Source organism: Centropristis striata, chromosome 12 (genome assembly GCF_030273125.1).
Source record: "Centropristis striata isolate RG_2023a ecotype Rhode Island chromosome 12, C.striata_1.0, whole genome shotgun sequence".
In the NCBI taxonomy this organism is placed as follows: domain Eukaryota; kingdom Metazoa; phylum Chordata; class Actinopteri; order Perciformes; family Serranidae; genus Centropristis; species Centropristis striata.
Genome location: NC_081528.1, coordinates 9,746,577 through 9,773,639, shown reverse-complemented (window position 1 = coordinate 9,773,639; position 27,063 = coordinate 9,746,577). Strand labels below are relative to the sequence as shown.

Sequence of the window (27,063 nt, the reverse complement as noted above, 5' to 3'; positions counted from 1 at the left end):
TCCTGTCATCCAACTCTGGTTTTTATTCTAGTGTGACTCTATTTTATTTGTGTCTTGTGTGTTTAGCGTAACAAGTTTGGTCATTTTGTGTCTTTTTTATTCATTTTGTGTCTTTTTTAGTTATTTTGTGTCCTTTTTTGGTCATTTTGTGTATTATTTTCAGTCTTTTGTGTCTGTTTTTGGTCATTTTTGTCTTTTTTAGTCCTTTTGTGTCTTTTTTGGTCAATTTGTGTCTTTTTTAGTCCTTTAGTCCAACATAAAATGTGATTTTGAATCCTTTTTTAAACTTTCAAAACACTATCATGCTCAATAAAGAATTTGAAATGTTGGAAATGTGAACAAAGGTAGCAAATATAACATATAAGAGGGTTACATCCAGTTCTATAATTTTATACAAAATATATTTGACCTTGTTTTATTTGGTATATCATCATCAAACTGAAACTGGCCTCATGGAGTTTACAGTCAGAACTCTAGAGGTACATTTACAGTAGGGCTTTATTTATTTATTATTTTTAAGTCTGATGTGATGAAGAAGTCATGCTTTGGCGCTTTTGGTGACTCCAGAGGGTTAAATTCATAGGTTAAATTCATGAGCAGAAAGTGTGCTGTTCGGCTTTTACTCTGAAATTAACACGGATGCTGCGGCTTTAAGGCTTTTATTTTATAAAGCAGTGACCGGACGCCGTGTTCGCCTGTAGTTGTCGCGAGGTGACAGGCTGCTGACATGACAACAGGTGAACGAGAGTTCAATGTCAGAAAGGCAGAGAGAGCTCAGGACGTCACAGCGGGATTAGAGACGGGACGACAGGACGGTGACACCAAGGTAAACATTTCATTACATTTCTCTGTCATTCCCTCCTGCCTTCATCCAAACACATGGCTGCAGACACACCGCATTTCCCCCCCAAACAAGGGGTTTGCCTGTTTATCCCGCTCTGCGGCAGGTTGCTAACGATATTGTTGGTTCAGCGTCAAAAGTCCTATTTTAGCCGTGTCTAACGAAAGTGTTAGTGAAGAAAAGGCTTAAATCTCTACAAAATTACCGTAGTGTATCGTCTTGATTGGTTGCCGCCCACCTGTCCTCTTACTCATAATGAAATCAAAACAAGAAAATGCTGTCATGTATTGTCATTTATTGCCCCTGTTATGTACCTGTTATGTCCTTACTGGTTTCACCACTAACTGGTTCTCGTACTGGTGTCTGCAGCTGTTTTCTGCCTCATTTAGTAGATTCGTCACATATTTAATAAACACATACAGTCATGGAAAAAATGATTAGACTACATTGTTTTCACCTTGCTTTCTTGTTCATTTTAATGTCTGGTACAACTAAAGGTACATTTGTTTGGACAAATATAATAATAACAACAGAATTAGTTCATAAAAGTTAAATTGAAGAGATATCTAGACATTTTACATGTTTGTATTGATCATAACCAAAATAATTATGAATAAAACCATGTTAAATGTCTAGATATCAGCTCTTAAATTAAACTCTTATCAGCTATTTTTGTTGTTAACATTATATGTTATTTAGACATTTACCATGGTTTTATTCATAATTATTTTGGTTATTATCAATACAAACATGGAAAATGTCTAGATATCAGCCCTTCAATTTAACTTTTATGAACTACTTCTGTTGTTATTGTTATATTTGTCCAAACAAATGTACCTTTAGTTGAACCAGGTATTAAAATGAACAAGGAATGGAAGAAAACAAGGTGGTCTAATCATTTTTTCCATGACTGTAGAGGTGATGGTTCATGAACAATTAAATTGTGTCGTAGTGAATTCAAATCCAGCTCTGTCCGATCTTGTAAACATTATATTTTCATGCTTTCTTTTTATGTATAGATGGCTGTGATGTAGTTTTCACTTATAAAACAATATTATCCACAGTAGATGGAGATGCGACCTGGAAATCGCCAGTTAAATGTTTATTAAATATGTAACGAATCTGCTAACCTAGGCAAAACACAGCTGCACACGCCAGTACGGGCACCAGTAGTGTGGAAACCAGTAAGGACATAACACCCCTATAGATAACGCTATGCTAACAGATGAAGTCTTAATAAAAGAAAAAACGACAAACTAAGGTGCAGTGTAATCGTGGACAGGCTATTTTTTGTGGAGGACACTTTTCATTTACAAAAGGGGTTTCTTGAGGGTGAAAATTACATTTTTGAAATGTGTTGTCCACCTGTTGCACATGGAGTTATGATTGTCAGGAATGTGTGCACATATTTTCACGTAAACCTCTGCGTGAGTCAATTGAGTACATATGAATTCTATTAAATGCATTTCATGTGTGTAGTCAACCATAAACGTCTATTTCCAGTTTCCAAAATCAATTTTAATGTAGTGTGTCATCTTTATGCCTTGCTATCTGTGGAATCTGAATGTAATAATATGTCAAGTGAAGCTAATTTACACCTCTCCATTAATTGGAATGATTTAGAGCAAAATGTGACAGACAGGAAGGTCAGCTAAAGCCTCATGAGAGATGGCTGTTTCTTGAGACTTGGCACATAGCGTACTGATGTTAACAATGATGTTTAGACTGTCTGAATTTGTTTATCTCTGTTCCCCAGTGATTAGGAAGCCAAGGTTACCATCATGTTTGCTTTTCCTTCCGCTGCTTCTGGTGTCCAGAGTGGATATACACTGAGAAAAAAATACCTAATGTACAGAGGTAATACTTAAATTTATAAGTTTATTATAATAACCATTATGGGCCCCATCCACCATACCTTCTTTATCATTCTCTTCCGTAGTTAAGTCATTAGGGGTCCAATTTGAAAAAAGCTAAACATCCAATTAGCTTGACTCAGAACAAGTTTTTTTCCACTCCATTTGTGAAGTTATGTTAACCTTTCTTTACTCTGTTCTTGTACATCCTGCATAACTTCTTCCATCTTGCTTGACTAGCTTGTGTCTTTTCTTGATTTTTTTCTTCTGCAACACATTTGTTTTAGGACAGGATGCTTATTTAATGTCTTTAAAATCAAGGTTTAACTGGCAGATGTTGCTTATCCTTCAGCATGCATTAGAATAAACTGACTATATCACAGTGCAGCCTTCAGTTATTTTCATTCAGTGAAATTGCTTCAACACTTTTCTCTGCCAGTATCTCTCCCCAGTGGGAAGGGAGGTTAACAAAACTCCAATACTCAAGCTGCTTGTGAGTCCATGACTCACACAGTACAGTGTGGAAACTAAACAAGCCAAATGAGACCATGTTAACCACTATGGTTCAGACCAAAAGAAGCAAAGTGAAGTTGTGATTGCACCCTTAATCTGCTGTCACTCACAGTCATCCTAAAATAATCCCTCACTCACTGTGGGTAATGCTGCAGTAACTTTGACAAGGACAGTGTTTATTGCTGACAGAGCAGACAGGATGTGATCATCACAGCTTTCATTTTCAGTCATGTCATCTTTCCTCAGCTGTTTGTCACTGAGCCTGCAGCTGAAAGACCTTAATACAGGTTATTAACTCACTTTGGAACTTCCAGATAATACTCTGTACTGATGCAGGAAGTAAGTGACGTCCAAAACGTGCATGTTACATCAGTTATCTCTGACATATTGATAATGATCTTGATTATTTTGTGTCCCTATTGTCCCACAGTGGCCCTGTCTGTCTGACATGTCTGATATCAAAGAATGTCATATAATAGTTTCATTGAAATCATTCAAATCAGGTGTCTTTCAGCATGGACAAAGATCTTTTGAGGGAAAAGTAGGGACTGGAGCCCACTGATTCATTTGTAGCTTTTTGAAACAGACTTACTTTTTGACACTACTGTGTTTATAACATGGTCCCTCAAGATGACACTTTAATGTAGAAACATTGATTCACTCCAATCCCTTTTCCCTTGGACAAAATAATTCCCCTTTTAGCACACTACCACGTTCAAGCTCTGTCTTTACGTGATGACATGCTTGCCAGAAACTGGGCCAACCCTGCAGTTACACCAAACATGGTTCCACATTTAGCTTTCTTACTAAATCATCACTCCACCCAGCTCTGACTCTTCTTTCACCTTGCTCTTTATTACTTGAATCACCTTCCCACTCCAGCTATGACGTAATTCACTCTACTAACTGTTTAATCAAAGCTCCATAGTCCTTGAAGCACTAGACACTACGTGTTTTAAGCATAGTTGAGACAGTAACAGTATTTTCAGCCTGGCCAATTTATTGGCTGTATTATCAATAACAGAAGCTTGAGCTGTGAGTGAGCTGAGTGCTTTCTAGAAATGGAGCATTTTTGGAAAGGCAGGTTTTGACCATGAGAAAAATGTCTGCTCTCATTGGTCACTGCAGAGAGTCTGATTAATGCCTGAAGTGTGTTGTCACTTTACATAAGCCTTCTGTGCTTTACTTGTACTGCAGCACACCTTAACTTGTCATCAGGTTAACATAAGTCAGCTGATAAAAGAATCCCGTACTGCAGCATTCCTCCCTGACATACCAATCATACAGATTAGCCTGTTCCATTCTGCCTTCCTCATTCCAGACTCATCAAGTCTGACTGCAGTGAATCCCTTCATTGTCTAAGGGTTCATGCTAACATCTTATTCTAATTACTCTCAGGTCACATAGTCACGTACCCGTAGTATGATGGCCATTTGAGCCTGTGTTTGGCTCATTATTTTTGAACAAATGTTCTATTGAATATTCTAAAGGTGTGGAGTATAGTAGAATATTGAAAACATACTTCATTCAACACACTTATATGTCTTTGAAACAGAATATTATTTTTTTCTTTTCATCTCCTAATAAAACATCTAAAGTCTTAACAAATGTAAAAATAAAAGAAGTTATGATTGCATCCTGTCGGTATTAAAACTCCACCTTGTTATTTTCTGGATTTGCGGCAACATCTCCTGTCTGCACTCTACCAAACAATAGATTTCCTGTGTGGAAGGAAGGTTTATTGTGGGAGATGACAGATTGATCTTGGGAGGAATTACTTCCAGTAAAAACTGTTGGTGTTGAGTTTTCAGCCACATTTATGCTAAGCTTTGTCTGCCCATCACTTTTATCTATAGGTGATAGATTGCCATAGATGATATTTGGTACAGTGATTCATGGTGCCCTGAGGATGAATTTTAATAACTTCAATGGCCCCTTGACTTTTCATCTACTTCCATCCAGAGGTCAAAGTGTGAACTTATCTATTTTAATATCTGAATGTCTAATCAACATTTTTTTTACAATGAAGCACAATGACTTTAATGATCTTTTTATTTGTTTTTTAGTGAAGTGTTTCAACAACTATTGGATGGATTGCCATGAAATTTGTTATAGACATGCATGTACTTGTGATAAAGTGTAACTTATCCTTTAACCTTCCATAGCACCATCATGTTTATGTCCAAATGCCTGTGAAACTGACACTCCAGCCAAGCAATGCACTGCTGTGTCTAAGTACAGTGTCACAAAGCCTGTAGCGTTTCTGTAGACACCTAGTCTTGTTCAGGTGCATTTTTAAAAAATATTTCTACCTCTACAAGTGAAATTCTCTCCATTGTGTTGTCACAAGTGTCTCCAATTAAAAACTGGCATTTGCACAGTTGGAAACCTTCAGTGGAATCTCACTCTTTAATGTTGAAAGAAAGTGTTTGGCTCTGCCGTGCTCTTACATTTCTTTGTGGTAAATAGTAGCTGCTTGGCAGACAGGCATGCACCTTCTTTAACTGTTTGTTTAATTGTGGGAATAAACTCCAACCATAAATCTTTTACTTCCGGCTGAAAAAATCCAAAGGAGTGAGCTTTAAATCTCTTTTTGTTACCTTCCACCAGAAAATCCAGACAATCCCTTTGCAATTGGAAGAGGATGGGACGTCCCACGTTGCTTTTGTTTTCTGTGAGAGGAAAACTTCAATCACTTCAACACTCTGTCTTCATTGGTCCGTGCAGTGTTTCATGAATCGTCTCTGATTGGTCCTTTACGCCATTGTGAAGATTTTTAGCCAATCAGCTTCTGCCTGGGTGAGTGCCACTTCCTCTTCCCACCAGCTGCTGCAGTCAATCAGCTTATTCAGCAGCATGAGTGTGTGTGTGTGTGTGTTAGTGAGTGTGTGTGTGTGTGTGTGTGTGTGTGTGGCCACCCTTTCCTCCCCCTCCCCTCTTTTTCCCCTACAAAATAACCGGCCCACCCTCCTTTCCACTCCCATCCCCCCTTTCCTCACACACTTATACACTGTGTTTTCCTCTCTCACACACACACTTGTGAATATACACTCATACACTCCTGCCACATGAGGCCCAGCAGCAGCCCGCTGTGTGTTAGTCACTGGAGAAAGTTACACCAGTGTGTGTGTGTGTGTGTGTGTGTGTTTCAATGCAGCAGCGTCTCCTCTGCAGCAGATTTCTACTTCAGCTGGGACAGAGAGCAAAACAAGACGGAGAGAGAGGGGAGCTTGAGGTTCACCACAGCTGAATCAAGGATTCTGCACAAGGTAATGATAGATTTATGTCATGTAAATGTTGTTAATGATACTCTGTCACTATTGCACACCAGTATTGTTAGGATGGTGGAGAGTTTGCTGTGCTTTTGGTTCTGCTTGTGGGCAGCAAATGTCTTAGCCTAGAGCTCCTTGTTTTGGTAGTAATGGAAGTTTTTGCGTCAGGTTGTGAGTTTAAGTCATATTTTTGTGAGCCATAATTGTTTTGTTTTGTACAAGTACTGCAAATATATACCTAGGTTTTAGTAATGACTAATAATCTCACTTGAAACTATAAAGTACTTTATTTTTTAGAGTTCTAAACATATCCAATAAGCTAATTTTCATTTAAAAAAGAAGTCAAAGTTTATAAATGATCAAGCATGTCTAAGCCATTAAGAACTTTACCTAAAAGGCAAATTATTACTTACTATTAAAGCAAGCATGTACTCACTGTCAGCTTTATTGCTGCAGATTGTTTTGCCAGTGCTAAAAAGGTTTGAGGTTTGACACCCAGCTTTTGTTGTTCTCTGGGTCACCATATGCTGCTAAAGCACTGAACCCTTTGTTGGACGGGTAAGATAAATCTGTGAGGTAGGATTAGATCAAATAAAGGCCCACAGACACAATAACCTGTTTTAAAAGTGATGTTCACATGGTGGACACCTAAAAACTACAGTGCCACTCAGTGTAGCCATGCAGATAATGAAGTGAAAATCTGTTGTGTGGAAAAAACACCTCTCACTATAAGCAAATACAACCACATACTGCAGCCTTGAGTTAAAGTGATTTAACACTTCTCTAAATCAAAGACTGAATATTATGATGGTATGATATAATGCAGCTCTGTTGTATGAGACAGCTGTTAATTTATTAGCAACCGTAGCTTAAAGAAACACTAACTTTAAAATAAAGAAAAGTGTATTAAATAAAAGTGAATCATTTTTCAGTAACATATTTTTGATTCACTTTGTGAACTGGCTTTAACCAAGTAAAGTAGAGGAGTAATTTTTTTGACATTTTTGCAGGATAAAATTACAAGGTTCAAAGTTTTTTATTGTCAATTTACAAACAAGGTTGTATATTTATCAGTTTCTCATTTAGTGGCCCAGTTTAGGAACATCAGGAAGTTAATTAATTCAAACAGACAGTGAAATGCAAAATAACATGAAAGTTTTATTGTGTGAATTCATGTAGCAGGGTGCAGTTCGATTTTTAATAATGCAATGGTGCACCATGGTAATAGATGGTTATACAGTGTGAGACTAGTAGGGCAAATTATTGATCCTCTAGTATTTTGGTACAGACTGATATGTGTCCGTAGAATAGTACAAATATAAGTATAAAGACCACAATGTAGACAAACAAGGTTATAATACTCAATGTAAATGATGATACATTTATTGAAACTCGGGTATCATACCAGTACTAGTATTGAAAAGTGCCCAACCCTAGGCTATGATGCATGGAAGAAACTCTGAGCCCAGTTGCCTATGTCGTTATGAGTAACTCCTCACATACACTATAATTTAATCACTGAGTCAAAAATAAAAATTAGAGTCTGTCCTTTAAAGCCGCAGAAGACTATTCAGCCGACCCATGTAATGGCTAATTGTCACAGCGGTGGCAGCATTAGTCGCTCTATAAGAGGCTTGCCAGCCTCCCGGTGGGCCAACACGTGGTGTTCCAGCTCAGAGGGTCCATGACAATACATCTCCTCTCTCTGCATGTTGGTATGAAGTAAACAATATAAACAAAGCCATCCCAGCTGCAGCTCTGCTGCTGTCTGCAGGTTTGTGGAGTTCACCTTGATATGACATCATTGATATGAGTGCGCTTCACTTCCAGGCAATAAGCCCAGAATCAAAATCTGGAATGCTCCATTATCTGCTTTGAAATTTTAGGAATTTTCATGTGGAAGATTTACCAGGCACCAGATGTTTATAAAAACATTAAGCAAACTCTTTCCTCACTTTTGTGATCTGTGAATCACAGAGGGTAAAAAAAATATCTCATTTTATACTACATACATGCTGTGTTTGTCCATGAAAGCAGTCACTGCTCTGGATGCAGACAAATGGGTCTTTAAACTGAATAGGTTGTTATGTAATACTGAATGTCTACAACAGCATGCCAGCTGTCTTTAATTAAAAACCTCCGCCAAGCAGATTACATTTACAATTCGGTTTGTTTGTCAGCCGGATTATGAAAAAACTACTGGCCTGATTTCCATATAACGTGGTGGAAGGGTGTAGAAAGGCAATGACAAAATGTTGGTGAAGAATTGAACAGAAACCCTGTTCCTCTTGCTGCTGCTGATTGTTTGAACTCATATTCCCAAATTAAAGCCACTGTTCATTCATATTTTTACAGTCTATGTTCATATCTCATTCCATCAAACAAAACAAGTCAAGTGTGAATTATTTTGTTTTTACATTTTTTTCTTCAAGTTTTGACAAACCTGTGCAGTCTCTTTAATTACCAGCCATCTATTTTAACTTGACATGCTATGTTTGGTGCTAAACCACCTCATTCAAGATAATATCTCACACCAATTAGATGACTGAGATACTAATATATTTTCTCATTTGATTGTTTCATTTTGAGCAGCCAGTCCTTGTCAATATTAGGGTACATCCAGTGTGGTCCATCTGCTCCACACTGGAACGAGGACATCTGACACCATGCAGTGGTTGCACTTTACATTGATTAACTCAGACATTCAATAATGGGAGAAAACTTACTAGCGGCGCTTACTAGTAGAAAACTGCTATCCAAATTAGAAACCAGCTGCATCATTATATACAAACTCATACAAACTATATACAAACTCAACTCTATATAGGCTAAGCTTTTAAATATAAATTAAATGCTTTTATAATATCGGAGAGATGTTTAGTGGCGACTTTGAAGAATCGTAAGAAACTATTTCTTATGAAAACATTTAATTTGAACATACAAAATATAAAAACACACAGTCTAAACAGTGTTTCTCTTTGACAGTGATTTCAACATGGAGGTGCCCAGAAGGCTTCAGCCTTCCTCATTCACACTGCCTCTCCCTAAACCGGCCTCATCAGGTCTATCTCCTCTTGGAGCTGTAGAGAAGGTCGCCAAGAAAGAGAAGCTCCAGGAAAAAGAAGAAACCACGGATCAATTTGGAGAAGAGACTTTCAGCACAGAGGAGGAGTCATATGTGTCTGTGTTTGTAGAGGCACCAGCTGAGGACTTAGAACTTGCGGATACAAACACTTCCACCATGGAAACAAAAGTAAAACTGTCATCACAGGACAGTTTCTCAGAGGAGAGCTCAACATCAGAAGAGCGGTTGGCAGAGGAGGCAGAAGAGGCCAAAAAGAAGCATGAGGAGGAGGAAGCTGCAGCTAAAGAAAGGGCAGCACAGAGACAGATGCTGGCCATCGAGGAGATGGTCCAGTCTGAGAGGAATTACCTTCGAATGCTGCAAATTAGCACCGTGACCATCAGGAGTAACCTGAAGACACTACAGGTATGTATGAAAGTTTGAAGTGTTGAGGCTTTGTATTATGTTATGGATGGGCAACTGGCCTGCACCCTCACTTGCAGTGGCCCTCAGTACAACTACATGCATTTGAGCATGAAATCTTAAAAGTGCAGTGTTAAAATTACTTCTTGCAATTAAGTCTGCTGTTCTTACACTGAAAAAAAAAAGAAATCACAGTAAGTGGTTATTTTTTATTTGCTTCAAACCTTTTGTATTCCTATTTTTACTGTTGAACATGCATTTGAGCATGAAATATGTTAAGTTACTGCACTGTAAACATATTTAAAATTTAAGTTTTTATCATTTCTGGTTAAGTCCACGGTCCTATGTGGCCCTGTGGTAGTGTCGATGAAAAATTGTGGCCCCCTCCAGCATTTAAGTTGCCCATCCCTGTATTATGTTATGGAAAAATGAAAACTACCAATTATGGCTGCTGTTGTTTTTAGTATAATTTAATCCGTGAATTATTGTGCCTGGGACCGTTACATCTGTGGAAAATAGTGGAACATTTCCATCAAGTCTTGCAAGTAAAGTGGAGGTCTTTGAATGACTTGTGTTGTTAGTTGTTAACAAGCGATTGATTGCATGCAGAGTATGTTTCAAAGTGGCAGGAACTCAAAAAACATATTTCCTCACAATGTCTGATTGTTGCTGTGGTGCTGTTACAGTACAGGATTTTATTACATTGCATCTGCAAAATTTCCCTGATGAATTGCTCTCACAGTCCTTTAGTTCACTCATCATCAGATGCTGTATAAACTCACTAAACACACCATACTTTGAGAGGTTAGGTATTAAGTTAAATATTTGACAGTATGATTGCAGTATTGAATCTTGAGGACACAGATGCATTCTTAACTTCAGCCCATATGATTTTATTTATGTATTTAAATATTTATTTTATTGTATTTTATCAACTATTAACAACTATTTGTCCTTGGATCCGCACAAAAAACAAGACAATCATACATTACATTGTAGATGGTATATAATATCAGAAAATAAAATAAAGAATGGACATAAAAACAAACAAATCAAGTAAGTTTCTCACATTTATAATGGCAATGTACCAGTAAATGATGAGTGGATTCTGTAACCAAGGCATGTAGTAACTGCACAAGTCTCCTAGTGTACAGTGATAACAATACCTAATTTAGCATCACAAATATAATTTACCTAAACTGATGTTTTTCTGGATAATTGCTGTTCTTGATTTCTTTTGAACACTGATCGAACTGGTAACCTGGGTTAAGTTTAGTGGTATTATATTTCAATTTAACGTAGCATAAAGACATAAACATAACATACAGAAAAAAATGTGGAGTGTGATTTTGCTAAGTGAAGGACTCCAAGTTCCTGTATTAAAAGATCGGCAAATTATCTGCAAATTAATTTTAGAGCAGGTTTAAGATATTCCCTAGTTTTGTATCTTGAATTTTTATTGTAGGACTGTTGATTGTTCCTTTAATTAGATAAGTAATCACTACATGCTGCCTTGGCACTGCAGCATCCAGCAGAACTGTAATGCAGAGGCTGCTCTGTGGTTTATTATCATCTGCTTTTCATTACGTCTGAGGTATTGCTTATTAACACTAAATAACCATTTATTATCACCACGATAATGAAACAAGGCCTCATAAAATATAATGGAATCAGGCTTTATAGGCCTGAAGTACTGCGCTGTGGATGACGGTGAAAATGAAAATGAAAATGGCACAGAGGGACACTAGATAAAGGGACAGAAAATTAAATGAAAATATAAAGGGGGAGTGGAAGGGCAAAATTAGGGGCTGATGACCTGTTAAAGGAAGGAGACTACCTGGTGAATAGAGGGACAGCTGATGAGATAGACATTAGGAAGGTTTGTCTGTGTTATGTGGCATTGTTCAATGTAAAATTGAAAAACACGTGTGGAAATTAAAGAAAGCGTTGAACATGGTAGAAGCAATATTGGTAACACAATATGATGGATGGAGGAAGGATAGCAGGGGACAGACTGAGGGAAGCGCCACAGTGATGGACGGCTGCACAGAGAAAAAGAATAAATATGTGAGTGAATGGAGCCATTGTGAGACAGGAAAGTTGCTGGTTTGTTTTCTGTGGCAATGTGCACATTGTTCAGTCTTCCAGCAGTGCCCACTGTTCCCTCATTAGAATAGAATGAAGCTCAACAAAACACTCTTTATCAGATGTGCATTAGTATTTGTCTTGCAAGGGAGTGCAGACATGCATAAGATAGACTTGACATTAGAAAATGTGAATACATTTTACTTTTTACTTTAAACATTGTGAAAGGGACACGATGCTGATGCTAATAACACTATGACATGTAGTGGTGACAGTTGAGCTTTATGTTGGGAAGTAGGGAATCAACCTATATAAAAGCTACCATACAGAACCTGTTGTCACTTATCTAACTAATTTTATTTGTTCCATCAATATGTCTTAATAAATTAAGGTGCTTTGATATTTGTTTTTTTGGTTAAACGTGTACGGATGTTTTTTTACGTTTTATGTATATTTGTCTTTAACATACGAAATGTTGGAAATAAGTGTTCTAACTTTAATATGTAATTCCTTGGATTCAGTGTGTTTCATAGTTCAACAAAACTTTTAAAAGTTGAAGGGATATGGACTGTGGTTGTGGTTGCATGTACATATCTGGAACATTTTTAAATAAATTCGTAGCCCATGAAATGAATCATGTCTTTCTGTATGTCTGTCCCACTGCAGCCTCCCCCAGCCAACCTGGACAGCATGTTTCTCTACATAGAGGAAGTGATTGACGTGTCCAGTCGACTCCTCAGCCTGCTGGACCAGAAGCGAGTTCAGCCTGGAGACCCTAACTTCTTGGAAACGCTCTGTAAGGGATTAAACTTCTCTCATTTTTCAGTTTCCAATGTCCTGTCTCATTGACTGGGGTTGCCTTTGTTACCTTTGTCATGACTTTTGGCTTATTTAGCTTTGTGCCAGGAAGTCGTAGGAAGTTGCTGGTTTCACTGAGGTTTTCTCTTCTTAGCTAAGGGCTCTGATCCACTTATTGACAGGAAACAAATCAAACCTTTGAACGTCTTGTTGTCAGAGGTGGTTTTCACATTCATGTGAGAAACTTAACACGTTCACACCAATGAAATAGGTCTCAGCTAAGATCTCTGCATGGGGTGATGGGTGCATCTCCAATTCAATGTAAACTCACCGTAGCAGTTGTTAAATAGCTGAACCTGGAAATGTCCACTACATAGCACTGTAGTTGCACATGTGAAAAGCAACATGTAAGAAGTGACAGTTGAAGAGGTGAAGGCTGTCTGGCCCTTAATGAATGATGAGCATGATGACTTTTCTTTCTCATTTGTACTGTCATAAACCTGGCTCTAGGCCATGACAAAAACCGGGAAGAGACAAGATGCCAATAATTACGTTGGTTTATTTCCAAAAGTATATATAAAAAGTAAACTAAATACAAGTATGAGGTGTGAAAATCAGTAACATCAGTAGTGTGCATGTGGATGTGTGTAAATGTGGATGTGGTGTTGTGATGCACAAATAAACAGCAAACAAAACTATAACAAAATAGCAACAGGACTGCTGGTGTCAGCAGGGCAGAGAGAGAGAGAGCTCCAGGAAGCTGGGCCTTTTATTTCCTGTGGAGCACCGGGCCCAGGTGCTCCTGATCAGGCTGCATCAACTGGAGACAGAGTAATGCAAGGTTAAAGGAGACAGACTCACAGCTATCAGGGTCGTCACAGTACTGATTACTTAACTTAAACAAAAACTGAATTATACCTTACCCCAGTGTTGTGCTTGGTGCTAGATTTGTATATGTAAAAAAGTAAATATGTTTTTCCTCCCTAACAGGTGATTCGTTCCTCAGCCTGTCTTCAGACATTGAGGCAGCCTATAAGGAATACCTGGCCAACTACTCCCAAGTTACAGTGGTGGAGAACAACTACAAGCAGAAGGAGACGCTCTGGAACGACATTGTCAGAGTCATCAAAACCTCAGCGTAGGTTTCTGTCATTTTCTGTTGTTTCACACTGGGACATACTATATTTAATGCTTCCTAAATCATAATAACTCAACAGCTATCAACAACTACAAAAACAATAGACCTAACATATAATGGTGGTTGATTTTAGTCTTGAAGTTATGGATGTTTATTGTCGCAATTTATCTCCCCAGGCCTGAAGTAAACGCCACCTCTCTGAGTTTCTTCTTGGTGATGCCGGTGCAGCGGATCGCCCGTTACCCCCTCCTCCTGCAGACCATCCAGAAACACACTGATACAACTCACCCAGCGTATGCACTTCTGGAGCAGACGGCTCACACTTCCATCGCCTTGAACTGTCGCATCAATGAGTACAAACGCTTCAGAGAAGTTGGTGAGACCTGTTCATCAAGTCCAGTATAATAATGTAATCCGATAACAGAAAATAAAATTCCTTATGTAGCACAACAAGTAGAGGAAAGCAGTAGTGCTTCTATAAAGCTATGTGGGTTGAAGAGCACCCAACACAGTAAATATATTGTTTAGAGTCATAGTTTCATGGGAGGACTAGTCCTGTACTCTAAATTAACTGTCCTTCTAATTATGATTGTAGCTGACAAATACAAGAAGACAGAAACTCTGAGCATCAAGGATAAGATCAACCGCCTCAACACCCACAGCATCGCAAAGAAGACAGCAAGGCTCAGCCAGCAAATCAAACATGAGACTGGAATAGCACCTAAGGTAGGATACAACTTTAATGACCCTCGTTAGATAACACCCTGCTGAAGTGTCCTTCAGTAACACAGGATCCCAAACAACACCAGGATGCTGTTCTGTAACTAACCTTGACCGATTGTTGCCTCTTCAGGCATTAGACATTCAAAGAAGCAATATGTTCCAGTTATGTTTCATGGTGCTAATGCCTGAAGGTTACTCATCAAGGCTTCTGAGCCATTGATAATCTCACAGAAGACAACCTTCCTCCAGCTGCAATGCAGTGGTTAATGAGTAATCAGGCTTTTAGCTGCAGAGAAAACATATTAAATGATCTTTTATTGAACCTGTTGTTTGCTCTGGCCTGCTACACTTGGTTACTATGGTTATACTTGTCAGTGTTGGTTTGATCAAATATTTCACAATCATGAGCATGCTCACATGTCTTCCATGGCTTCATTTTTAATCGACGCTAATGGAATTACACTTCCTACTTTGCCTTTTCTATATAGATCTTTTTACACTTCTCATAGAGGTTGCAGCTGCATTGTATATATGTAGAACATGTACAACAAAGGAATCACACATTGTTGCTCTAAAAAAAAAAACAGTTGTCTGTACATACACCTGCCATTTGAAGCTATTTGCTATAACTTGGTGATTTAAAATGTTTTTAAAAAAGTATGGATGTGAAAAAATGAGTAAACGTGACCTTGTATTTTGAACCCGCAAAATCAAAGTCCTGATGGAATAAAATACTTTTTGTTTCCGTTTCTGCCAAACATATGTCTCTCTGTGTGTTGTGCTTCAGTTGGTGGATGAAGAGTTTGACGCCCTGGAAGGTTTCTTTTATGTTTTGGAGCATGGGATTCTGCAGCTCCTTGAGAACGTGGAGACATACCTGCACCACTTACAGGTAAGCTGCAGTTGGTTAACATTATGCTAACGAATGGATAATTATAGGTGAGGGTGCTTGGGGGTTTAGTGTCTAGCTTAAGAGCACCTGGGTGAAGAGAATGCATATTTTTACTAATTTCCCCATATTGGATTGCACCAGCCCATCCAAAAACTCACCAGTGGAGAAGTGGAATAAGTGGTACATAACTGTAGTTATTTTTGAACATGTCGCCATGTGTTTATGAGTCACGCTGTGTAAACTCAGAGGCCCCTGAAGTCCCTGAGGTCAAAGGAACACATGAGTTTCTGTGTACCTTTCCACACTAAAATTATCCATGTTGAAACAGCTTTTTTCCTCCTTCTATTCCCAACCAACAAGGATCAGCACTGTATCCTCTTTCTTTTCACATTTTCCTGCTTATACAAGGCCAGTTTCTTTCGCAGGCCATGCTAGTGTTCCTCTTGCTGGGATAATTTGTCATTTTCTTTTATATCCACAAAGCAACATTTCTGAACAACCTCTAATTAGACCCGGCATCCATATTGAACCTTGAAAACAAAACAAAAAACACATTTGAATATGATAATCCTTCAATCTTTTCAATCAAAATGGGGCAGCAGGGTTTGACAGCTTCTTCTTCTTTGTTGATTTTCAGGGGTTCTTGGCCTGCAAAACTGAGGAGTTTGACTTGGATATGGACGGAGAGAAAGCTCCTATTTGCTACAAGGAGATCACTACTGCTCTCAGACAGTGGATTCTTCCTACATTTGTGAGTCTACCTGACATTTTCCTCCACATACCAGAAGTATTCAAATTCTTTACATACCTTAAAGCAAAATTACCAAAGTAAAGAAATACTAGAACTATATTTGCTTCATTATTAACTACATTAAAAAAAATAAAAACTATGGGCACTCAATCCTCAACTACTCAACTATCACCTGTCTAATCCTTTTGAAGATTGGACCTGCCAGTCTGAGATTATTGATGTATTAACCTGCACAGTATCTATCTGATAATGAGCATCATCTATACTTCCATGTAGGAGAAGAGGATGAGGACGTTAATCCACAAGCCACTGTGTGCCCTCCGTGACCTCCTGGCGGGCCCGAGGAACCTGATCAGGAAAAGGCTGGACAAACTGCTCGACTATGAATTGATAGAAGCCAAATCCACTCTGAGCTACGAGGAACAGGCTGTGGCAAACACGTACAGGTACAGAGAAAGCTCTTAAAAAATGACAGGCTGGAAATATGTGTGAAAAGTCTGTTGCATATACCCAAATTCCAATGTGGTTTGAAGAGGGCGTTCTTTTCATTTGCCTGAATTATAAGCTTTTTTTATGGTTTGGCCACCAGTTTTATCCACCCATTTATGTAGAACGAGATCCACTTCAATACTGCTGTTGAATATTTTCACCCATTTGAGTCCAGGCTGTCTGAGCCAGTGTCAAATTAAACAGTAGCTTTTTTTTTCACAGCCTCCTCCTTTGAATTATCACAGTCTACATCATTACACACTGTGTAAGTGATGTTGAGATGAGGGTGAGGCTGTCCAATGAAAGGATTTAACTTTAATTACATAGATAATTTGGGGTATCGCTGATGTCAAATTATGTCAACCTCTTCTCTCCTCACAGGACAATGAACACGTTGCTCCTCAATGAGCTTCCTCAGTTTAATGGTCTGGCTCTGCAGATGATCTGGAGCATGTTGGGGACGTTCAGCTGCCTACATAAAGACCTCGCCTCAGACATGGAGCAGCTGTTCCAGAGCTTTGCACAACAGGTAGACTCATATGTATGAAGTGTTCTCTACACAGATTATAAAGTAGAGCAGGAAAAAAGAGAAACATTTTCTAACAATTTCTTCCAGTCCACTAACCAACGTTTAATTTCTTGTTCCAGCTCCCTCACAGCTCTCTCAACCCCCGTACCTTCTGGGAGTGGGCGGAGACTGAAGTCCTGGAAGGTGCGAGGAGGCTGGAGACTTTGTGTCGAAGTGTGGAGGACACACTCAATGCTCCCTTCGTCCAGGTGGGTACAGATGGAGGTGAAGTAGTTGTTGTTGTCGGTTTTGTTGGGTTGTTGCTGATTATGGGACAACTTGTGAGTTTATGCGTAACTTACTTCATTAACTCTCTGCAACCCAGGTCTATTTTTTGTAAAACGGATCTGGTGAACATTCATTCATTCATTCATTACCATTAACCGCTTGTCCGCAATCGGGTCGCGGGGGCTGGAGCCGATCCCAGCTGTCATTGGGTGAGAGGCAGGGTACACCCTGGACAGGACGCCAGACTATCGCAGGGCTGACACATAGAGATAGACAATCACATTCTCATTCACACCTACGGGCAATTTAGAGTCCCCAATTAAACCTAAGTGCATGTTTTTGGACTGTGGGAGGAAGCTGGAGTACCCGGTGGGAACCCACGCTGACACGGGGAGCGCTAACCACTACACCACCGTGTAGCCCATCTGGTGAACAACAAACCATAAAATAACTATCATTAAGACAACAGTCAGCACAACGATCTGTCATTGGACACCTGACCTTCACATCACAGACACAACAGGTGCACAAGAAACTTGAGCTGCTTAATTGGCACGTTTGGTTGAAAACATTTACACAACAATACATAAACAATAGAAAGATGTCATAGAAGGTGAAGGACACAATGTCCTGGTTGAAAGTTACTCAACATAAGACACTACTTTATGGAACTCTTATGTTTGTGATTTTAACAACTGCTTATAAACTTACTGACACTGGTAGCTACTTAAAGAGACCATATAGTTTGTAATGCACATTGAAAAATAAAGACCAGAATGTGTATGTATGAGTAGAAGGAGTCACTTGACTCATCTGTTGTTAAAATAGCTGTAGGTAATGTCTAAGTATAGTGATGTTTACTTCAGACCAGTGTAGCCACGTCATCACCCCAGTAGAACCAGTTACCACAGGTGTCAGTTCTTTGAGAAGGCAGAGGTTGTTCAAAAATATCCTGGAAGCTCTTAGCTCTTACCTCACAGTCCACAATGTCTTCCAGTCCAACCAGAATTACACTCTATTTATAAATCTGCCTTCTACAATTATCAGGCAGTAAACACCATAACATTTTTCTTAAATATGTATTTATAAAGTCTCCAAAATATACATTTGTAAAAACCTGCTATCATTACACATTTACACATTTAGGTTACTGTTTAAAAAAAACAAAAACAAACTCCTATTATCTGTTGTACTTCCATGTAGAGAGAAAGCCTCCAGTATGGTCTGGAAAAAAAATCTGTATTGAATTATTTTGAGTTTGGTTTTAAAACTAAAAAAAAACCATTCAATTTAACTCTAAAGTGTATAAGGATGATTTTAACTAAGCTAACAGTAGTGAGCAGCAGTAGAGTGAAATATATCAGCATCACAAAGATGGGTTACCATAAAAAAATTAAGACATTCATGGTCCCCAGTTGTCCAATATTAAAGTCCAATATTAACTTCAGGTTATAACCAAATGCATTAAAAGTAATGACCAAATTCTTGCCAGATGTCTTTAACTTGTTCACATTCTTTAAACCTGCTAGGAAAGACACCTCACTAACACACTGAAAGAGCAGGTTATACAGTCATGTCATGTTTTACTTTATGTGATAATAATAACTTTGGAATAGATTTTAACAACTTCTGACAGGTGACTCTTCATCACCGTCAAACATGTTGTACAAGCTGAAGAATGTGCCAAGTCAAGTGATTCTTTTCTGCAGCTTGACGTCATTCATGTGAAACTACAAATCTTTTTATTCATTGTCTATTGACGTGTTCTCATTGTGTGGCATTCAGCTGTAGACTATATATCACGTGATTTTCAGCACATGACACCTGTCATCGTTGTTGTTAACTATTGTGGTCACTCCCTTATTAGGCAATGTGAGATCTAATCATGCATTTATGTATTGTCTTCTGATTAGAATTTGAACCTCACCCATGAATATTATATGCTATTTTACTACAAATCAGTCACTAATGGTGGTTCTGTATGTAGTTTTTCTTGAACTGCAGCTTTCTTAATCACTTCCCGGTATGTTCACATAATCACTTACAGGAAACGTTTATTGTTTTTTTCAAGCTGTCAAGTAGGACATGTGTCCTGCCATGAATCCCACAATTAATTTTGTGTTTAATTTTGATTTTTTAAATGATAACAACCCTTTAGTAATTCTGACAATAAGCTAATCATTTAATAGTATTTATGATGCTAATGTGAAGACTCTGCCATTAAAATAGTTGGTTTAAACTGTACAAATTGCTCATGCTTGTCAGCAACCAAACACTTTCATGAATAGGTAGTTGTTGGTAACATTGGATTCATTTCTTCTGTGTTACTACATTGTCCATTTTCTATTTTCTTCAGTCCTATCTTGTCATTTATACATGTGTCAGGTCTAATTAATAATCATTTTCCTCACATTTCTCTCTACATTCTCTTCTGTTTTTTTCTCTCAGCCTCTGAGTCCGTCCTCTCAGCGCCGTTTGAAGCAGCTAATGGATAAGCACGGTTCTGGAAAGATCTACCAGGTGATGGGGACGGTGGTTGGTAGCCGGGACCTGGACCTAAACCTGGCCAGAGGCGAGCTGGTGGCCATTATCAGTGAGGCAGACAGCCGCGGAGACAAGAGAAGATGGCTGGTTGATGCAGGAGGTAAGAACCAATATCCTTCCTCTGTGTTATTGGTAAAAGTGTTAATCAACAGAAATATTTTCTGTCCTAATCTTTGTCACTTAGATCACGTTCTCCCTTGTCAACGAGACAGTTTTGGCTGTACTGGTATGTTTATGTTCCAGAATAAGAACAATAACCTCCAGTGTCTAATTTACATTTGATAAAATGCTTAGTAGCTGGAAACCCAGGAATGACTCACACTACAGATACTGCTACTGAAAATATTCTCATACAGTGCAGCTTTTCTGAGATGCAGCTTGTTGGCGCCCTCTTTTGGGTGTTTGTTTTTAATGCAATTAAATAGCAATAAAACACAGACACAGTAGTGTTTAGTATAGTAGAGTAAGCCAGGCACAAATTTGATCATAGATTAGAAAGTAACTGATGAATTTGACAGTTTTTGGCATTAGCTGTATCACAGTTAACAGGGTATTTATAAATCCAGACAGTATCATTTTCAAACCGATCAAAAATACAGATTCTCCTCTCTCAGTCTGTATATCAAACTGATAGAGATTATTTATCAAGTGATGTATTGTAGTGCACAGCATCACCACCAGAGATCAGTCTCTCCTGGTGAAACAGGAAGCTGAGCTGAGAAAGATAGCAGCTTATAGGACTATTCCAAAATAAAATACCTCTACCACTGTTTAAAAAGGTTACATACAAGCTACGACAAAAACATTATCCTAAGATGTGTTACTGACTAAATTTTACAAATAACATTTTTACATTTAAGTCATATTTTTAAGCACAATGCTAAAATCCACTGTTGTCATCTTCTCAATTGTGAAAAACCTTTTCAAAGTCCTTCATGATACTGTTCAATAATACCTTTTGGATTTTGGAAAACAAGCAATTTGAAGATGTCAGCTGAGGCCCTGGAAAATGTCACAGCCATTTTTCACTATTTTCTGACATTTTGTAGACCAAACAATCAAAACACAAAGCAGATCAATGGTACAAATGGTATCAATGGACAACTGGTAGTTGCAGCCCTAATATATGATACATAGGTGACACTTTTTGCACAATTTTTACATGGAAAATTCCTCTGTTATCGGTGTATGTTCCGTACAGGCAGACGAGGGTACGCTCCTTCCTCTAAGCTGATTCGTTATCACCAGCCAACAGAGGACCCGCCCCCTTCGCCACACCTGACCCTGCCTGCTGGTGTGACGGAAATCAGAAGACACTCCTACACCCCAGAGGTCCGGCCCCTGACAGTCATGAGCCAGCCGTGCTTCCAGGTAAGTGATTGATTGATTGATTAATTCACTTTTAATGATGGATGCTTCACACTTGCTACCCAGAGTCCAACTGTGCTGCATGAATCTGCATATTAATGAAGATTTTCTCTGAACCCTCTTAATGCATAGCTCATTAATGATTTAAGATTCATAGATCATATTAGCGCCACCCTATTGAAAAGTGAAATTAAAATATTTCAACATTAATATTTTCTTAGCTAATGCAACAATCGGCATTTGTTATGGCCTCGTTAGTACTAGACACATAAACTTAAACATGAGAAAGAGCCTGGTTGAAACATCTACCTCAGGTTGCTGCTAAATTATCTGACATCAGACTCCAAACTGTGAGTGTGTGTGTGCTAATTTCCTTAATTACAGAGAGAGAGTGTGTGTGCGTCTGAAGCTTTAATTGATCGATGTGACAGCGTTCTGCTGCAGAATCATCAATCTGTCACGTCTGAATGTGTGTGGTTGTGAATCCTTGTATATCCAGCCATGTGGAAGTGTAATCATGTGTGCACCCATATGTAGAAGAGGGCACACTGGAGTTTATGTGTGCATGCATGATGTGTGTGTGCACGTGTTATTAATGGAGAGGTCGATAATTGGCTGTTTAACCTTGTAAGTGGGTTACTGTGTGAAGGGTTGAGAGTTAATTTATGCAGTCCTGCAGGCTGAGATAGAGCATGTTCCTCTATATGTGTGTGTGTATGTTGTGAGATTGATTTACATTTGCGAGACATATGAGTGTGAGAGGGGAGTGTCGGGGCTTGTAAATTTGTGATGGTTTATGTGGGTGTGTACATGGGAAAGAGGGAGATTTAGGTGAGTGGATGAGAAAGCATAAATGTGTTGGAGATCATATGTGTGTGTGTGTGCTTGATATTTCCCCACACTTCCTGTTAAAGTGAGTGATTGCTCCAGTGACCTTATAGAAGGCAGTTTGTCATGCCCCCTCCTCCCCATCATCCCTTGTGACCCTGAGTCTGCTCATACACAAACCATACGCAACATATTCACTCTGCAGCTCTTTTAATACTGTTACGAATTTTAAAAAGCACTTTGTCACCTCTTTATGTTCTTTCATCCACACTAAATTCAAAGGGGTTGTACCAGACATTCATAACATTAATTTAGCATATAACTATTTACTATGTAAAGATGTAGTGGAGTAAAAGTGTGACCGGCAGGGACCAGAGAATGAAGTCACGCTACCTCTGTGTGTCAATCCGAGCTTCTCTGTTCATTGTTGACAGCAAACGACAACACATTTTCTGTTGAGAGCTATGTGCACATTTCAGAAACTTCTAATGTTAGTAGTTGAGGAAAGTAGAGATGATATATCATTGTCAGCCTTTACAGAGCGGAACATCGACTGTATAAAAAAAGTGGAGGTAGCCAGCGTGACATCAACCATCAGTTTGTGAAATTCTGTTTTGAAGTTGCGAGTAAGGCATTTTGGTCATCACCATCTTGATTTCTGAGTTTCACTTAGCAAGGTGCGTCCATAATTCATGTCGACTGTGATATTAATTGGGATTCTAATTTTAACATACGAAATAAAAGCATACAATCATCTATTATGCTCTAAATTGGACCATAATTTATCAAATGAACATCATGTTTTCTTGAAGAGGACCTGAAACTAGCAATTGAGATGATAAACTCATCTATCAATGTAACTCATGAGAATGTTTACTGAGGTAATGATTCAAGTGAGAGGGTAGGGTCAAATAATTTCCTAATATACAATCTGACTTATTTATGTAACCAGTTTAGTCGCCCCCTACTGGCAATAAGAAAGAATGCAGATTTAAGGCACCTTCGGCTTTGGTTTCACTTTTCAATTCAGGCACCAAATTCACCTTAGCTGCAATTTTCTCTGCAGCGTGTGACACTATAGAGACTATAACAAACAATAACATGATTTAAAAAATCCTGTCTGGCTTCTGTGAACATGCAGGCAGTTAACTCTCATCTTCACATTTGTGGCCCCATCATGTTGACATGACCATATATCAACACAGAGAGGTGCCATTTAGCTACTTTCAACTCTTGCCATCACATAGCTTCAGTGAAGATTCTCCCAGCTCCTACAACATGAGTCTCTCTGCAGCCGATAGCCATAGTCACTTTACTTTTTTACAGTTTTTCTCTGCCAGGCGAAATGCTAATTAAATGCTAATTAGTGTAGACCGTCAGGGCAGAGCGAATGTCGTAGCTGATAGGTGAGCTGAGGTGAAGGGTTTGTTAATGACACCGAGCAGCCGACTAAACTCAGCTATTAGCTCTGCTGCGCACTCTGTCATACCAACACATACTCATTAGGAGGCCTTCTGCAAGAATCTTCTGTGTGTGTGTGTGTGTGTGTGTGTGTGTGTGTGGTGAAATGGGATTTGTCAAGACATAACTAGTGGGCTTAACCTTTTCGGAGAATATTACAATGATTTGTGGTTCTGTTAGAGTCCGTGTGTGTTCACATTTGTACCTGTGTGCATGCATTCACACGTAATGCTCATTTCTTAGAGCGGTGTGTTGAGAGTTTTGCACATCAGTGTATAATGCATGCCCTTATTTTGGGAAGGAGGATAAATAGAGGAGAAGTCACAGGTTCTAATGACGTCATATCATCAGGGTACAACACGTGCAGTAAAATCTTGTCTGCAGCCACCAAAAGGTTCAATAGAATAGACTCAATGTGCTAAACAAAAACATCAAGTACTAAATGTAGTTTTTGATTAGAGTTTTCTCTGAATTATTCATTTAAACAATTAAAGAATATAAACAGAAATTTGTCGAATTATCGCTTGATATTGTATCCTAGTATGATGAGAATATTTTTCTAAAAGTCAATATTTCATAAAAATTACATTTTAATTCCACATTTATATTTATCTGAGCTCTAACACCAGGTCTATGCATTTTCATCCAAACGTAGTATGCTAATTGTGAGTATGTTAACATGCACAATGTTTTATGCAAAAAATCAGCTTATTTACATTCCATAATCAACATGCAAGACAACTCCAGGCATACTAACATGTTATCATTTGCATTCATCCCAAATCAGAGCTGAGCCTAACGAGCTGAGGCCGAAAAGGTCAAGCTAGACAGATAAAACCTGAGCAAAGTGTGAGCGTGTAGAGATAAGCCTGGCAAATTGAGCCTGACATGTCTTAAAGTGGCCACTTTACAGAAGGTAAACCTTTCTAAGTGCATGACCTTTCCTCTGATGCCACCTTGCCAAATGTTACATTCTTTCCCCTCTATTGCTAGTAAGGTCACGGAGTAACAATCTTGACTGTACATTTTCGTCTTATCAAATTGTTCTCGGCTATGGAATGAGCACTACAGCCTTACAAAGTACCTAACATGGCCAACCTTTACTCTTGTTTTTGACTCAGCATTCTCTCTTCCAGGTGTTAGCGGCATATGACTTCACAGCGAGAGGAAACCATGAAGTTTCTGTTCGGGCCGGCGAGCCAGTTCGTGTCCTGGAAGCGCACGACAAACGAGGGAACCCCGAGTGGAGTCTGGTAGAGGCAAGAGGTGGGAAGAGAGGCTACGTGCCCTCCAACTACCTCACAATCACGCCTATGGGGACAGGGCCGCCTGGCACGCACCAGCCCTACTGCTAGGAGGGAAGGAGAGGAAAAACCGTAGCATGTACAGCATGACAGGATTTACGAAAACTGTCTTTAGAAGGCTTACAACAGTATTTTTCTAATGAAGGTGCACCTGCTTCTCAAACTATAGCATTATTCTACATAATGACCATCAGTTATTTTTATTTTCAATGTCAGAATCAGTGTTTTTAAAGAGACAAATACAATAGTTTAATGCTCACAGTGTTAGAGTGTAAAAAAAGCCAAAAACTACTTTTTTTCAATTTTACATATGGACTTTTTTCCATTTGTCTTTGTGACTTACATTTAAAAGAACCCTTTTACCTCTACACCTTAAATATATCTTATCAAAAGTTCTCTCCAAAATGGAGATGATGCAGTCCATTTTGGGCAAATACATCTGAGCTTTAAAAACACTAATATCTGACTTTAATGTCATCCAAACTCTGGCTAGACATCAAAAATTGCTTTGACGGTGCAACAGTGTGAAAATGCCAGAAAGCCACTTGGCAGAAAAAGCGTGAAGCTGCCGACCCAGTCAGCTAGAACGTGTGCGACAGAAGGCTTTTACACATTTGTAATGTTGTTTTGATGTTTTAATGTGGAAGGTAAACCTGTAAAACTACCTAAAAATAAGCAAGTGGGTGAGGATAACCTTCGGTATATCAACAGTGTTATAAGATGTATCTGCTTTACTGTGGACAAGACCCCACAGAACGCTTTATCTCACTAGTGCTGATATATGTGACACACTGGAAAAAATGAAGGAACTGGTGCTGGTAGTTATATTGTGTCTTGCTCATGAGCACTTTGGCAGGACAGATGCTTGCTAAAATTGAATATAACTGCATTTAAAGACTGACGGACAATCTTCAAGTTGCACTGCAAATCTTTTCATGGTCATTTTTACAAAGCACCAGAGAAGATGGAGAAAATAGTTTTGAAGGTGCATTGGCTGTCGGCAGCAGGACAAAAGGACACTTGAATTGAATGATGGACCGCATGTTCTCATTAGAGCGTCCGTGTGTTAGCAAGCTAACTGCAACACAGAGAGCAAACTGTGTGTGTGTGCATCTGTTTGATATGGAATTAGGATGACAGGTGAGTGTGTGCATGTGTGAATGTGTGTGTGTTGAGTCTCCTCCTCCTCACCTGGAGGCAGGAGCTCTACTGTATCGAGACTGACAGGTACACAGCGCTCTCATCATCTCAGACTATGTAATGTGATGTAAATGTAAAATGCCTCCAGGGCCAAGTAGGAGAGCGATGGAAAGATGGAGAGAGAGAGAGAGAGAGAGGATGAGGTGTATAAAAGTAGTAAAGACACAGGAAGGAATTCATCCAGGGAGAAGAAGTGAAAGAGTTGGAGGGAAAATGGAAAAAAGATGTGAAGAGGAGTAGCAGTCAGGCAGCCAGGCGACCCGGCACATAGTTTTCCTGTTAGTCTGAAGGTCTATTTTGTCTCCTTTTTTCCCCCCACTCTAACCATAAGCTGATTTAAATTCACTCTTCTCTTCCTTCTTTCACTCCTGTATCTGTAAAGGCAACGTGTGCTTTCATTCTCCCAGTTCCTATTACACTAGGAGACTAAATTGCTCCTTGAAGTTTCTTGCTTAAAAAGGTTTTAATCATGGATATAAAGAAGTACAGACAGGACTGAAGCGACAGACTTCTGTAATCAGAGGCACCTGATGATGCTTGTTGCTATGGATACTGTTCGGTGAATGCAAGTCGTGTCTCCCTGTGGCATTTCTTCAAGTTGGATGGACTGTGAAAACATTTAGCTACAAAAGAATTTAAGTTGTTTTTGTCAGTTTAGCAAATGTTTGCCAATTCAGTATCTGATTGACACAGAGTACACAGAGCTGAATGACAAGAGAA

At 38.9% G+C, this 27,063-nt stretch overlaps 1 protein-coding gene across 2 annotated transcripts; it reads left to right on the top strand.

Annotated features, from left to right (window-relative positions):
* The first annotated feature begins 708 nt into the window (after positions 1–708).
* arhgef37 (Rho guanine nucleotide exchange factor (GEF) 37) lies at positions 709–27,063 on the top strand. 2 transcript variants are annotated; one of them, XM_059346658.1, is made up of 17 exons: positions 709–826; positions 2,598–2,698; positions 5,818–6,006; positions 6,365–6,476; positions 9,465–9,969; positions 12,718–12,847; positions 13,840–13,987; positions 14,164–14,363; positions 14,583–14,713; positions 15,498–15,602; positions 16,240–16,353; positions 16,630–16,799; positions 17,224–17,371; positions 17,491–17,619; positions 20,087–20,282; positions 21,384–21,553; positions 24,976–27,063. In XM_059346658.1, exons 5-17 carry the CDS (start codon positions 9,475–9,477, stop codon positions 25,192–25,194), a joined length of 2,355 nt encoding a protein of 784 aa, XP_059202641.1. In that variant the 5' UTR covers positions 709–826; positions 2,598–2,698; positions 5,818–6,006; positions 6,365–6,476; positions 9,465–9,474; the 3' UTR covers positions 25,195–27,063. The 2 variants fall into 2 exon arrangements, with proteins under 2 accessions (XP_059202641.1, XP_059202642.1); XM_059346659.1 differs by lacking the exon at positions 709–826 and having other exon boundaries at positions 2,555–2,698.